Source organism: Helobdella robusta (genome assembly GCF_000326865.2).
Source record: "Helobdella robusta unplaced genomic scaffold HELROscaffold_35, whole genome shotgun sequence".
NCBI classification, from domain to species: Eukaryota; Metazoa; Annelida; class Clitellata; order Rhynchobdellida; family Glossiphoniidae; genus Helobdella; species Helobdella robusta.
The window spans coordinates 122113-134333 of record NW_008704704.1 but is presented as its reverse complement, the minus strand read 5'-3'; the positions used below and the strand labels follow the sequence as shown (position 1 = coordinate 134333).

The 12221-nt window shown below is 37.1% G+C and overlaps 1 protein-coding gene across 1 annotated transcript in view; it reads left to right on the top strand.

The window, feature by feature from the left end:
- Positions 1-9171, top strand: part of HELRODRAFT_192596 (hypothetical protein) — a gene marked incomplete at its 5' end in the record, with an annotated part of 31625 nt that extends 22454 nt beyond the window's left edge. The window contains 11 exons of the mRNA XM_009023147.1: positions 1614-1762; positions 2077-2259; positions 2583-2728; positions 2942-3059; positions 5032-5224; positions 5602-5763; positions 6239-6416; positions 7202-7335; positions 7863-7965; positions 8445-8567; positions 8809-9171. Of these exons, the coding sequence (XP_009021395.1) occupies positions 1614-1762; positions 2077-2259; positions 2583-2728; positions 2942-3059; positions 5032-5224; positions 5602-5763; positions 6239-6416; positions 7202-7335; positions 7863-7965; positions 8445-8567; positions 8809-8945 (1626 nt within the window). The 3' untranslated portion in view covers positions 8946-9171. The remainder of the gene's footprint in view (positions 1-1613; positions 1763-2076; positions 2260-2582; positions 2729-2941; positions 3060-5031; positions 5225-5601; positions 5764-6238; positions 6417-7201; positions 7336-7862; positions 7966-8444; positions 8568-8808) is intronic.
- Positions 9172-12221: the final 3050 nt, after the last annotated feature.

The window sequence follows — 12221 nt, the reverse complement described above, 5'->3', positions numbered from 1 at the left end:
TTTTAACCATCAATGCGTAGGAACTAGCTGAGTTAATCTGTCACGTTTATGTCTGCAAACTGTCAAGTAAATGCCGCTAATACGATTCTGCCGTTTTTGAGTAATTTTTAGTCGTTGACGTGATTGTTCTTTAAAATACAATTGCAAAAGAGTAAACAATTTTACGATACATAAATTTGTTTTCACGCCTTGGTAACATGTTAATGAGGCTACAGTTGAAATACTAGGATCAATATGGTTGGGCCATATTGAACCAAGTTGTTTGGGACATATTGAACCGTATTTATATTAGTCTAAAATTTAAAAATGTGTTTGTTTTTGATGCAGGATCTATCAGAAGGGTCATATATTGACAACGAAAAACAGTGTGAAAACGTTGTGAGCAGTATTTTTAATAAAACTCTGCAAAACATTAGTTTTTATGCAGGAAAACATTGTTTTATGAGGAAAATCGACCAAAAATCCACGCGATAAGCAAAAAAGGTCGCCACCAAACTTATTTTGGCGACACTTTTGCAAATATGGTTAGCTTCTTGGCTTTCTCCGTCAAAGTTGTCTAAATTCGTCTCTGGATATAATGCTGGTTACTGTGAGAGTCCCTAGAGGTGAAATTAGTGTCTGTGCCTGAATGTCTTGTCGGTACGACATTGTTTAAATATTGTAAAAAATACAACAACGAGCAGAATTCTGCATTATAAAATTTCAGTGTCTTCAGCCAAGAAATGTGTCTCTACTGGTGACGAAGAATGCTTGCTTGACGAAATAACTGGGGCTGATTGGTTTTCCAAATTCATGAGGACACACTTACACCTCTCAGTCAGAGAATCTGAGGCGACATCTATTGCTTCCATAGATGCGTGTCCGCATTTTTGGTAACTTTTCATCAGTTCATAAATGTTATATGTTTGTACCAGAGGCTATCTACAACAGCGAAGGAACAAAAATTAATTACTACGGTACATCGCCCGAGCAGAATTGTTGTCAGAAAGATGTGAAGCAAGTTGGTGCTATTGTTTCGCAAAAACGTGGTCAATTGGTCACTGGCTGTTATTGTTAATGTAAATTAATAAACTTTTTTATCTGAAAATATTTGAATAATATTGTCTTGCAACAGTTATTAAATACTGGTTAAACGTGCCCCGGTGTTTGGTGCAACATGATCCGTGAACACGTGAACGGGGTAGGTTGAACCCCACGACAGGCTTGCAAATATACCCTTCTATTGTCAAAAACACGCTAGAATTGAATATATTTTTAAAGATACGTAATAGGCATGTATTTACATAATAATGACCTATTTCAAAGTTTTAATGCAATAATAAAAATTTAATAAGTTAAATACGAAAAATTGGTTCAATGTGCCCAGGTCTGTCCTACTGTTGTATTTGATCACTTGTTGCTGTATTTAATGTAGTTGTCGTTGCATGTGATGTAGTTGATGTTGCATGTGATGTAGTTGTTGCTGCATGTGATGTAGTTGTTGTTGCACAACCACGACAACATCAGCCGCAACAACATCAACAATAACATTAATATCACTCACAACACGATACACCACAACAATCCCAACACCGTCAACCCCAGCCACAACAACATCAACCTCAACATCACAGAATATTGGTTTGTCCTTATCTTTGGTTGATGGATATTTGAAATTGGTGTTTAAAGATGATGATGAAAACGCTAGTGAGGAGTTGACTTCCCCATTCAAGTTCAACGATGGTGCTTGGCACTACGTCAACGTTAAAAGAACTAAAAACCTGTTAGTCATTTAGAAATGCTGGTGGCCAGCTGTTACTTCAACAGTGTGATGTTTTGAAAATTGAACATGGCTTCTTTTCGTATTTGGTCATTTTGAAAATTAATTAAGCTTGGCAAATGGAATTATTTTTGCATTGAAATTTTTGGTCTATATTTTTTACGCCGTGTCTGAGACTGAACTTGCAAGTTTTCAAATGAGTTACAAGATTTTTTTACTCGACATTATGTCAGTTATCTACACATATTCATCGTCGTTACGTTTCCATCTTTTGAACTTCATCAGTTAGCATTGATAATTGTTACTTACGCATTTAGACTCTCCCTGGAAACTGAGGACAAGTGGACTGGGACGAGGGCCTTTACTAGCAGGGCTCGCATTCCAGGACAGCAGCACGTGTACCTGGGAGGAGTGCCTGACTCTGTGTCCGTAACATTGAAGAATGTCGGCTCCAACAAACCGTTTGTCGGCTGCATCGGTGACATCTCCATCAACTCAAAGTTAGTGCTTGTGCGGTCCGTCGTTGTGTTGGTTGCCCGCCATTTAAATGATAGTCTGTTGCTCATTGTTGAAATAACAAAAGTTTTTATGATTTTATAATGCATAGTGCACAAAACATTATAGTTCATTTGTATAACCATCCATGATTGTATGGGTTTTTAACTATATATATTTATTACTTACTTATTTATTTCATTGTTTATTATATTTGTTCTGCCATCTGCTGAACAGACTTTAAAACGATTTATTGATGTTTTTTTATCATTGCATTCAATGTCCTGCGTGACGAAACGCCCGACCGAAGCACAAATTTTGGTTGCAGGTTACAGAACTTTGATGAAGTCCAGAATGCCGACCTGATAAACGTTGACATCGGTACGTGCCAGTACATGGACTACTTGCCCCCACAGGGCCCCTCATCCTTCTATTCAACTTCCACCGTCGACCCTGGTGTGATCAATCCGGAACGTTAGTTCTCTATGATGAGACGCTGTTTGTTGTCGTCATGTTCATCAGTCAACATTCTTTCTAGCTATCATCAATCGCAAACTACTACAACCTAAACAACTACGTCGTTGTCTATTTCAACATAAACATTTGCCAAACTTCTTAATTGCAACATTTTAATCCCTTTCTGCTATTAATCACTTAATTATACAAATTATTAATCACGAAAATCAGTGAAAGGCTGCACCCGCCCTGCTTACCCACTGAGCACCTGGAAGGAGAGGGGCTGTGAGGGGTCGTCGGCCTCTGGTTACTACTATGAATATTCCGATGGTCCAACAAGTATCAGCAAGTAAGAAGGTTTAATTGCCGAAAAATGTTCGTTGGTTGATTGATTGATTGGTTGGCTAACAGGCTGACTGACTGGTTAGATGATTAATTGGTTTGGTTGGCTGGTTGGTTGATTGATTGATTAATTAATTAACTTTGTTACAAGTATTTTTTTGCTTCCTTTAAATGTAAATAAATAAAAAATAAATTGATTGAATAATTGATTGATTGACTGGTTGGATGGTTGTTTGATTGACAATCTGATTGACTGACCTTCTGATTGGTTGGCTAGCTGTCCATATATTTAAATTTGGATTAATTAACTGATTAAATAATGAAACAGCAACAAAATAAATTTGTTACATGAACAATTTCTTTTAAAATAAGCTGTGCAACGTGCTAAAGTAAAAATAAGCATAATTTAATATGTAACGAAGGATTACAAATCGGTCGATCGATCGGTCGATCAATCAATCAATTTCCGCGCCATTTCCGCGCCATTTCCGCGCCATTTCCGCGATGTTCAAGCGTTATTTTCGCGATGTTCAACAGCGGTCCTTAATGAATTTTGAAAACAGATGGGTCTTGAAATCCGCTCTGAACTTCGTAAGTGATGGAGAAGTAGTCAAAAAAGTAGGTAGAGAGTTCCAGAGAAAAGGGCCAGAAAAAGCAAAAGCAGATTTAGCAAAAGAGTGTTTAACACGAGTTAAGAAGAAACGAGAACAAGAAGACGATCGTAAACCGGGGCGTTTAGGTTCAATTAATATATCTGATAAATACTTAGGAAATAATTTAGATTGAGACTTATACATAAACGTGCATATTTTAAAAATTATTTTATATTTTATAGGTAGCCAGTGTAAGAGAACAAGATATGGAGATATATGAGAAAAGAAAGGGACACGAGCAACTAGACGAGCAGCAGAGTTAAAAGCTTTACTTAAAGGATAGAGTATAGAGTCAGGAAGACCATAGTAGAGCGAGTTACAATAATCAATCCTAGATAAGACTAACGAAGTAATAAGAAGAAGAGTAGGATCATCAAGAAAAGTTTTTTTTATTCTACGTAGATGAAAGTAAGAGCTTCTAGCGACACTATTAATCTGAGAAGAAAGAGACATAGTAGAATCAAAGATAAAACCTAGACTACGAAAGTTGTGAGAGACATCAAGCGTTTTAGAATCAGGTAAGATAATAGGAGGAATAGTAATAAAGTGTTTAGATTTATTAAAACAAACTAATTCAAACTTAGAAGGATTAAGTTTAAGACACAGAGAGTCAGACCAAGCGATAATTGAAGAAAGACATAGAGGTAGATTATGAAGAACACTATTGCGATTAGATGGAGGGAAATAAGTATAAATGTAAGAATCATCAGGATATAGTTGACTAGAGAAAAAAAAGTTATTAATAATATGAGGTAGTTTAGAGGTATAGAGTATAAATAGAAGAGGGCCAAGGATAGAACTCTGAGGTACCCCAAAAGTAAGAGTAGAGGAGTTAGAAGTAGAATTATTGAGAACAACAGAAGAAAAACGATTACAGAGATAAGAAGAAAACCAAGATAGACAAGAATCAGTAATATTAAAAGAAAGATGCAGCAGCCTCAACAGAATAGTATGGTCAACAGTATCAAAAGCAGAGGAAAAGTCAAGAGCAAGAAAAAGAGTAAGATTACTATTGTCACTAGAGAGAAGGATATCATTGTGTATTTTGAGTAAAGAAGTTTCAGTACGGTGAGCAGGTCTGAAACCAGATTGAGATACAGGTAGCTAGGAGTTAAAATTAGATGAACTTCCATTTAGTGATGATTTCTTTCAGGACATTTGTACATTTTTAGTGCATATTAATTATTATAATCAATTGAAATAATTTAATGGTAGCCTACAAAGTGTTTACGGTTCTTTTTTTCAATATTATTTTCTCGGATAGCACTCTGTATTGAAATAAAATGGCAGATGGAGTCAATTGTTATAATTTAAATTTGAACGCAGGTTCGTATTGACTCTGAACTTGAAGACCTCCTCCCCCGATGGGGTCATCTTTTACGCCTACAATCAGCAGCACTCGGACTTCATTGCACTCTTCATGAAGGGCGGGGCAATGCATGGATTTGTGAACTGCGGGGGCGGCATCACCAAGACTGCTCTGCAGGGTGTCAACTTCGCTGATGACGCCTGGCACAATGTTCGTTTCTTCTCTTCTCATTTTTCTCTTTTTTGTCTCTTTAGTTTTATAATAATTTTTAAATACGTTGTTTATGTGTTTATCATGGTTCAAAAATGGAGTGGGCAAATGCGATTAATTTGTTTCCGCATGTTGCTTCGTCATTCGTTAATCATTATTCACGCTATATCTCATTGTTTGTAGTTTTTGACCAAAAAAGTGTTTCAGCTTGTCCTTTTTTAACAAATAATAGTATTTAAAATAATAATAATGACGAAATAATATTAATAATTATGAATAAAATTATAATAATAACGACGAAACGAAAAGTGATGAAATGATGTGATGAGAATGTTGTTAGTGTGGTTCTTGAGAAGATGTTCGCCTGCTGCCCGCAGGTCTACTTCAGGTACGAAGACGGCTTGGTGACGCTGAATGTGGGTCGGCACTCCAACAACACGGCACTTATGGGCAGTCAGACTTCAGTTGAGGTCACCGCCCCCATCTTCATGGCTGGTCTGCCTCAGCAGGTCTTCCAATCTTCCATCGTCAACTTCGCGGTCAGTCCATTTTCCTCTGCTACTTGCCTCCTTCATGATAGTTTCAATAAGAATAAAAAAATAAAAATAATAAATTAAAATATTTGCTGAACGTGGTGGTTGTAATAACATTTTGTTGATAAAATTAATATGAATCTTCCTCAATTAATGCTTGGTGCATGTTCTGTGTTGGAGGGAGCGGACGATGGATGGCCCTTTATTTTTCATGTGGTTTTCATCCATGCGGGAAGTTCTAATTAGTGTTTTTGGTTACTTGAATAAAAGCTGTAAAAATTTCAGAGCAAAAATAATATCTCATAAATGTGGCTTAATGACCAATTGCATGAACAAACACGTGAACAAACACGTGAACAAACAAATGAACGAACACGTGAACAGACAAATGAATGAACACGTGATCAAAAATTACACAAACACGTGACAAGAAAAATATGACCACACAAACACACGACTCACCAACCAATCTACGGAACAGGATAAAAAGCCTGACACTTGGATGTTTAACGGCGAATTGAAGGACATCACCCTGCAAGGCAAACCAATTGAATCAAAGTTGATAGCCCGATCATCTTCTCCAGGTGCAAAGTGCCCAGTCGAGCAGGGGATCTTCTTCTTCCCTGTCTCCACACCTTTCAAGACATACGGCTCCGTTTGTACGTTCCTCCATTTCGTTTTTGTTGATTGAAGTTTTTTGCGGTGTGGGTGAGTTAGGTGAGAACAAGTTTGTTAAAAATTGCACTCTCGTTGTTTATTTGAAGTAACAATTTCATAAGTTAGAAATGTTGAAAGTTTTTTTAGAATTTTTTCAAGTTAGAAATTTTTCATGGTATAATCACGTTTGCAAATGTTGACATGGTTCATGTTGACATGTTCCTTCGGCGCTAAAGGGCATTTCATATAAACCTTTCTGGAGTTGTTGGGTGATGCAGTGCTGGTTCACGAGGGCTCTTTGTAAAAACATTCAATGTTCTTCTTGATTCCAGCATGATGATTTGTTTGGCGTCTTGCTGGCAATAGAGAAATAGAATTTTAATGAAATAGAAATTAAATGTAAGTGTTAATGATGAAGATTGGGGACCACGTTGGTGGTTGCCTTCAGCCAGCCTCACCCATCAACCTCATTTCAACATATGAACATAATGTTATTGAAGGAAAATTATTATAAACGAAATTTAACAATGACGTGATTGATTGATTGGTTGGTTGGTTGATTGATTGATGGATTGGTTGGTTGGTTAATTGATTGGTTGATTGGTTGGTTGGTTGATTGGTTGGTTGATTGGTTGGTTGGTTAATTGAATGACAGATTAGTTAAATGACGAATTGAAGAAACGATTGAAACGCCTAAATAAATGAGCGAATGAATGAATAAATGATTAAGTGAATGAGTGAATGAGTGAGTGAACGAATGAATGAACGAATTAAAAATTTGTTACAGACCCAGATTATTCAGCGCCGACACACATGAACATCTCCTTTATGATCAAACCTCGACTGCTGGACGGCATCCTCTTCTCTGTCCACAACCCTGCAAATGATGAGTTTATTATACTCCAATTGGTCAAAGGAGAGGTCAGTTGACTGGTTAATTCTTTGGTTGGTCGGTTGGCTGGTTGGTCGGTCGGTTGGTTGGTCGGTCGGTTGGTTGGTCGGTTGATTGGTTGGTCGGTTGATTGGTCGGTCGGTTGATTGGTTGGTCGGTTGGTCGGCTGGTTGGTCGGTTGGTTGGTCGGTTGATTGGTTGGTTGGTCGGTTGATTGGTTGGTCGGCTGGTTGGTCGGTCTGTTGATGGTTGGTCGGTTGATTGGTTGGTCGGCTGGTTGGCCGGTTGAATGTTGTGCAAACATCAAATCTTGGTGACAATCATTTCAATTTCTCAACCACTGTCATTATTATCATTCACCGTAATCATCATCATCCACACGTCATTATCATATCTTCTTATTTTCAATCAGAAACACATCATCGTTGTCATTGTTATCATCATCATCATCATTTTTCTTCTTTTTTTTCTTCTTCCCTTCTTCCTATTATTATTATTATTATTGTTGTTGTTGTTATTGATGTCATCATTATCATCATCGCGTACAACGATGCAGTTCCATCTCACTGTGAACAATGGACAAGGTCATGTCATGAAGTCCGACTTCAAACCAAGCAACAAGATGTTCTGGTGTGAGAGGAAGTGGTACTCTGTTTCTGGTTCGTTGTTTTGCGGTTGTTGTTGTAGCTGCTGTTACTGTTGTTGTTGTTGTCGTAGTAACTATTGTTGTTGCTGCTGCTGTTGTAGCTACCGCTGCTGCTGTGGTTGTGGCTTCTACTGCAGTTGTTGCCGTTGTTGTCGCTGCTTCTGATGTTAATTCTGTTATCTTGTTGTGGTTTTTTGTGGTTGTTGTTCCTTATGTGGTTGCTGTGGTTACTGTTGATGTTACAACGGTTGTTGTTGTTGATGATTTCGATTGCTTCCAGTCATCAGGAGGATTATGCTAGGGCCCATGATTAAGAATAATGAATATTCCCCCTAATTGTTGAGACATCCACATCACATCGCCTCCTACTTTTCTCATTCCATTTAGTATTTCATGGTTTGCTCGAACAAACAGAGAAATGATTAAATGGAACTGATTTAAATTGTGGCCTGCATGCATTCAACTGATGCGAATGTTCTTTAAATTTTGCAGCGAACAAAGTAAAGAATGTTGTTTACGTGATCGTAGACGGGTTGAGGGGGACGTCGGGGTTTGGCATTGAAGGGTACTCCAGCACTGACACATCCAATGAGCTCTTCATCGGCGGCGCTAAAGGTAGCACCATCCCTTCATTCATCATTTCATTTTTGTATTCCTCATTTTATCTATTCATTCATCCATTTTTTCATCAATCTATCTTTCTGTTTATCCGTCCTTTCATCCATCCGTCCACCAACGACGGTTTTAAATGAGCTAATGAATGAATGAACGAACGAATGAACTAATTAATCGAGGAACGAGCCAATTAATGAATAATGAATGAAAGATTATTGACGAAGACTTAATATTCACTCAGAGATGCACTCTGGCATGTTGGTGAGCAACTCATTCGTCGGCTGCATGAAGGACCTCTACGTCGAAGGCAAACCAGTCCCCCTTAGGGACCTTCAATTCAAGGGGGACATTCTCCAAGATGGCTGCCCAGTTGATTGATTGATTGACTGATTGATTGATTGATAGATTAATTGATCGATTGATTGGCTGATTGATTTGTTGATTGGTTGATTGATTAATTGATTGATTAGTTGGTTGGTTGATTGGTAGATTGATTTATAGATTAGTTGTTTTGTCAGCTGATCAATTGAGTCATCAATATTCAAAGAACAAATTTAGTTTATTTGTTCTTATACCTAGCATTGAAAAAATTTTGAGCAATCAACTTGTTTTATTATTTTTATAGAAGCGTTTTTCCACAAATCAATTTTTCCTACAAGAAATGTGGCACGACATCTGTCTGACCTGCTTATTTATATCTCCAGGAATGCTACAATTTCGAGTGCGAAAGAAATGGAAACGGCCGCCGAACTTTTACGTTATAAATACCGTTACGATCCTCAAAATATAGTTACAACGTAGGTAATTAATTCGGTAGCGAACTCTTCTTTCTGATTGATTGATTGATTGACCGACTGGCCGACTGATTGACTGATTGATTGACTGCTGATTGATTGACTAATTGATTGATTGACTGACTAATTGAATACTTGATTGATCGATTGACTGATTGATTGATTGACAGCTTGTGATTCCTCCAACTTTGGCGGCAAATATTTTTATTTACTTCATCAATAATTGCGAAATAATTTTTTTGTCATTTAGTGAAAGCACGGAAATATTTTTGGAATTATTTTTGGTCTTGACTTCTCTTTGTTGCAATTTATCAGCACGTGTTGGCATCAATTGGCTTATGGTTGGTTGGTTGGCTGGTTGATTGGCCAGTCGGTTGGTTGATTTGTTGGTCAGTTAGTCAATCAATCAATCAGTCAGTCAGAAAGACGTGTTATGAATGTCTTGCATGAAGATATTTGCTCCATGGCTGGCTACTTGCGTTTGCCATCTTAAATTGAGCATTTCAAATTAGGCATCTATGAAGTTTTGTTTTTATTGTTAGGTTCTGAGATAATTGCTTTTATAGTCATATTTTATAGTTATACTTTGGTTTAAAAACATTCACGTTGTGACCGACCAATTAACTACTATCGGCTACACAAAAATAAGTTGCGTAGAAAGTGTTCAATTAAATTTAAAATTAATACTTCACGTGTTTTTTTCCCAAAGAGGCAATCATCGAAAGCGTTTTGGACTAGCCAACTGCATGGAACGACAACGTAAGTCGCCAATTTCTTTTTTACTGAAATTGACACGTGCATATTAGACCGTTGTATTATTGACCAAAAACTTACTTCAATATTTGCAAGGAGATGAAGTTAAGATGCTCAAGTCAGTACTAACTGGCAGCCTCTCCACTCTTCAGTAAAAATTCTTTCCAAATTTTTTCATTTGGTTGAGATTTCAAAATTTCTCCACATAGGAGTTTAAAGGTCCTCTGAATATCAGACAATATGCCAATCATTCTTTAATGCATACATTCAAAACCACGAAACAAATTAGAATTTCGAATGGCAAATGCGGTTTATTCAAGTTCAAATGATCCACGTGATGACATGAAGCACATATTTTAGGAATGCTTGAATACTTTTCAAATACAATCTAATGCGCTCGCAATTTAGAATTAAAATGATTTGAAAAAACATAAAAAATCATAGAAAATATTTTTTTATGGTTACGTACTTAACAGGTTAGTCCAGCAACGAAGAGCGCGGTGATGCCAACTAGAAAAAATAAGTTGCATTGAAATGTGTACAAGAAAAATTATCAAATTCATCGTTCCCAATTAAAAATATAAGCAAGAATACGAATAAAATTGTTAAAAGATATAATAAAATAATCCGTAAAAATGTCCGAGCAGAGCATTCAATCGATTGAGTAATAACATTGTAGACATCTTTTTGTTTCCTTACCTAGGGTTTCACGTGAATATACATTGGAGAATGGAGACATGCTTGCAGAATGTAGCGGGCAAGCAGGCTTCACTTCCTCCATTACTTTACGATTGCGATGTATAAATCAACTTAATAAAAATTCAAAAATGAAAAATATAAGAAATTATGTAAAAAATGAAAGTTTAAATAAATAAAGAATGCAATGATCAAATGCTTCATAGCAGAAATGTGCACGTTTTGTTTCAAAATTATATATATATTTTTTTTTATTTATTTTCAAGTATAGGCATATATACATTACATATGAAATGAATGTGTGTATGATGTGTCTGTTTGTATGTGTGTGTGGTGTGTGTGTGTGTCTGTGGTATGTGTGTTTGTATGTGTGTGTGGTGTGAGATGTTTTTATTGCATTTTGTTGCAAACTGTGATTAATATTTTTAAAACGACGATGTTGCTAATATTGTCTGTTGTTTTTTATACATTTGTTCTTTTTTCAGTTCCTTCAACTGTTGTTTATGCTGATGTTAATGGTATTGTTGTTCATGCTGTTGCGGCAGATGGCGTTGATGCCTATGTTGCTAATGTTGTTGTTGCTGCTGCTGCTGCTGCGGTTGTTGTTGATATGGTTGCTGCTGCGGTGGCTGGTGGAATCGCTGATGTAGTAATTGCTGTGGTGGCTGTTGCAGCTGTTGCAACTTTCGGGATCGCTCTTATTGATACACTTGTTGTTATTGGTTTTGCTATTAATTTCGCAGTTGTTAGTTTTGTTGTTGATAGTGTTTTTCCTGCCGGTTTGGCTATTATTTTTTTTCTTGTATTTGCCGTCGGCTTTGTTGATCTTTTAATTTTGGTATTTGTTGTAAGTGTTTGTTGGTGTCCATTCCCTAACTGGGTTGGCGATGCTGCCTTGCTGAGTGAATGCTGCATTGGCTGTGTTGTGGTTGAAGTTTGTTGCAACTGGGGCAACATCATCTGCGGAGTTGTTGTGTAGAGTTGAATGACATGAGCAGTACCGTAATCATTATCAACTTTACCAGCCATCAACCTGTGATTTGTGTGTGGCGCGAAATGTTGCGGAACGACGATTGATGCATTCTGCATGTCCACGGTCGGAAGAAGTGTGGTGCAGCTCCATGAGTTTGCAAACTGTTGGTGTGGCAGGTGTGGGCTGAAATGTAGAACTCTGGTGAAGGGGGGCTTTCTTTTTGCAAAGATGCAATCTGTCACCGGGCCCGAAATATGATGAGAAATTTGTTGTTTTTTCATTTGTTGATGTGATTGTTGTTGTTGTTGACATTGTTGTTGCAGCTTTTTATACTGTTGTTGATAATGCTGTTGTTCAATTTGCTGAAGTTGTTGTTCGTACTGTTGATGTTGTTGTTGATGTTCAATCTGTTGTTGTCGATGTTGATCATCTGGTGAA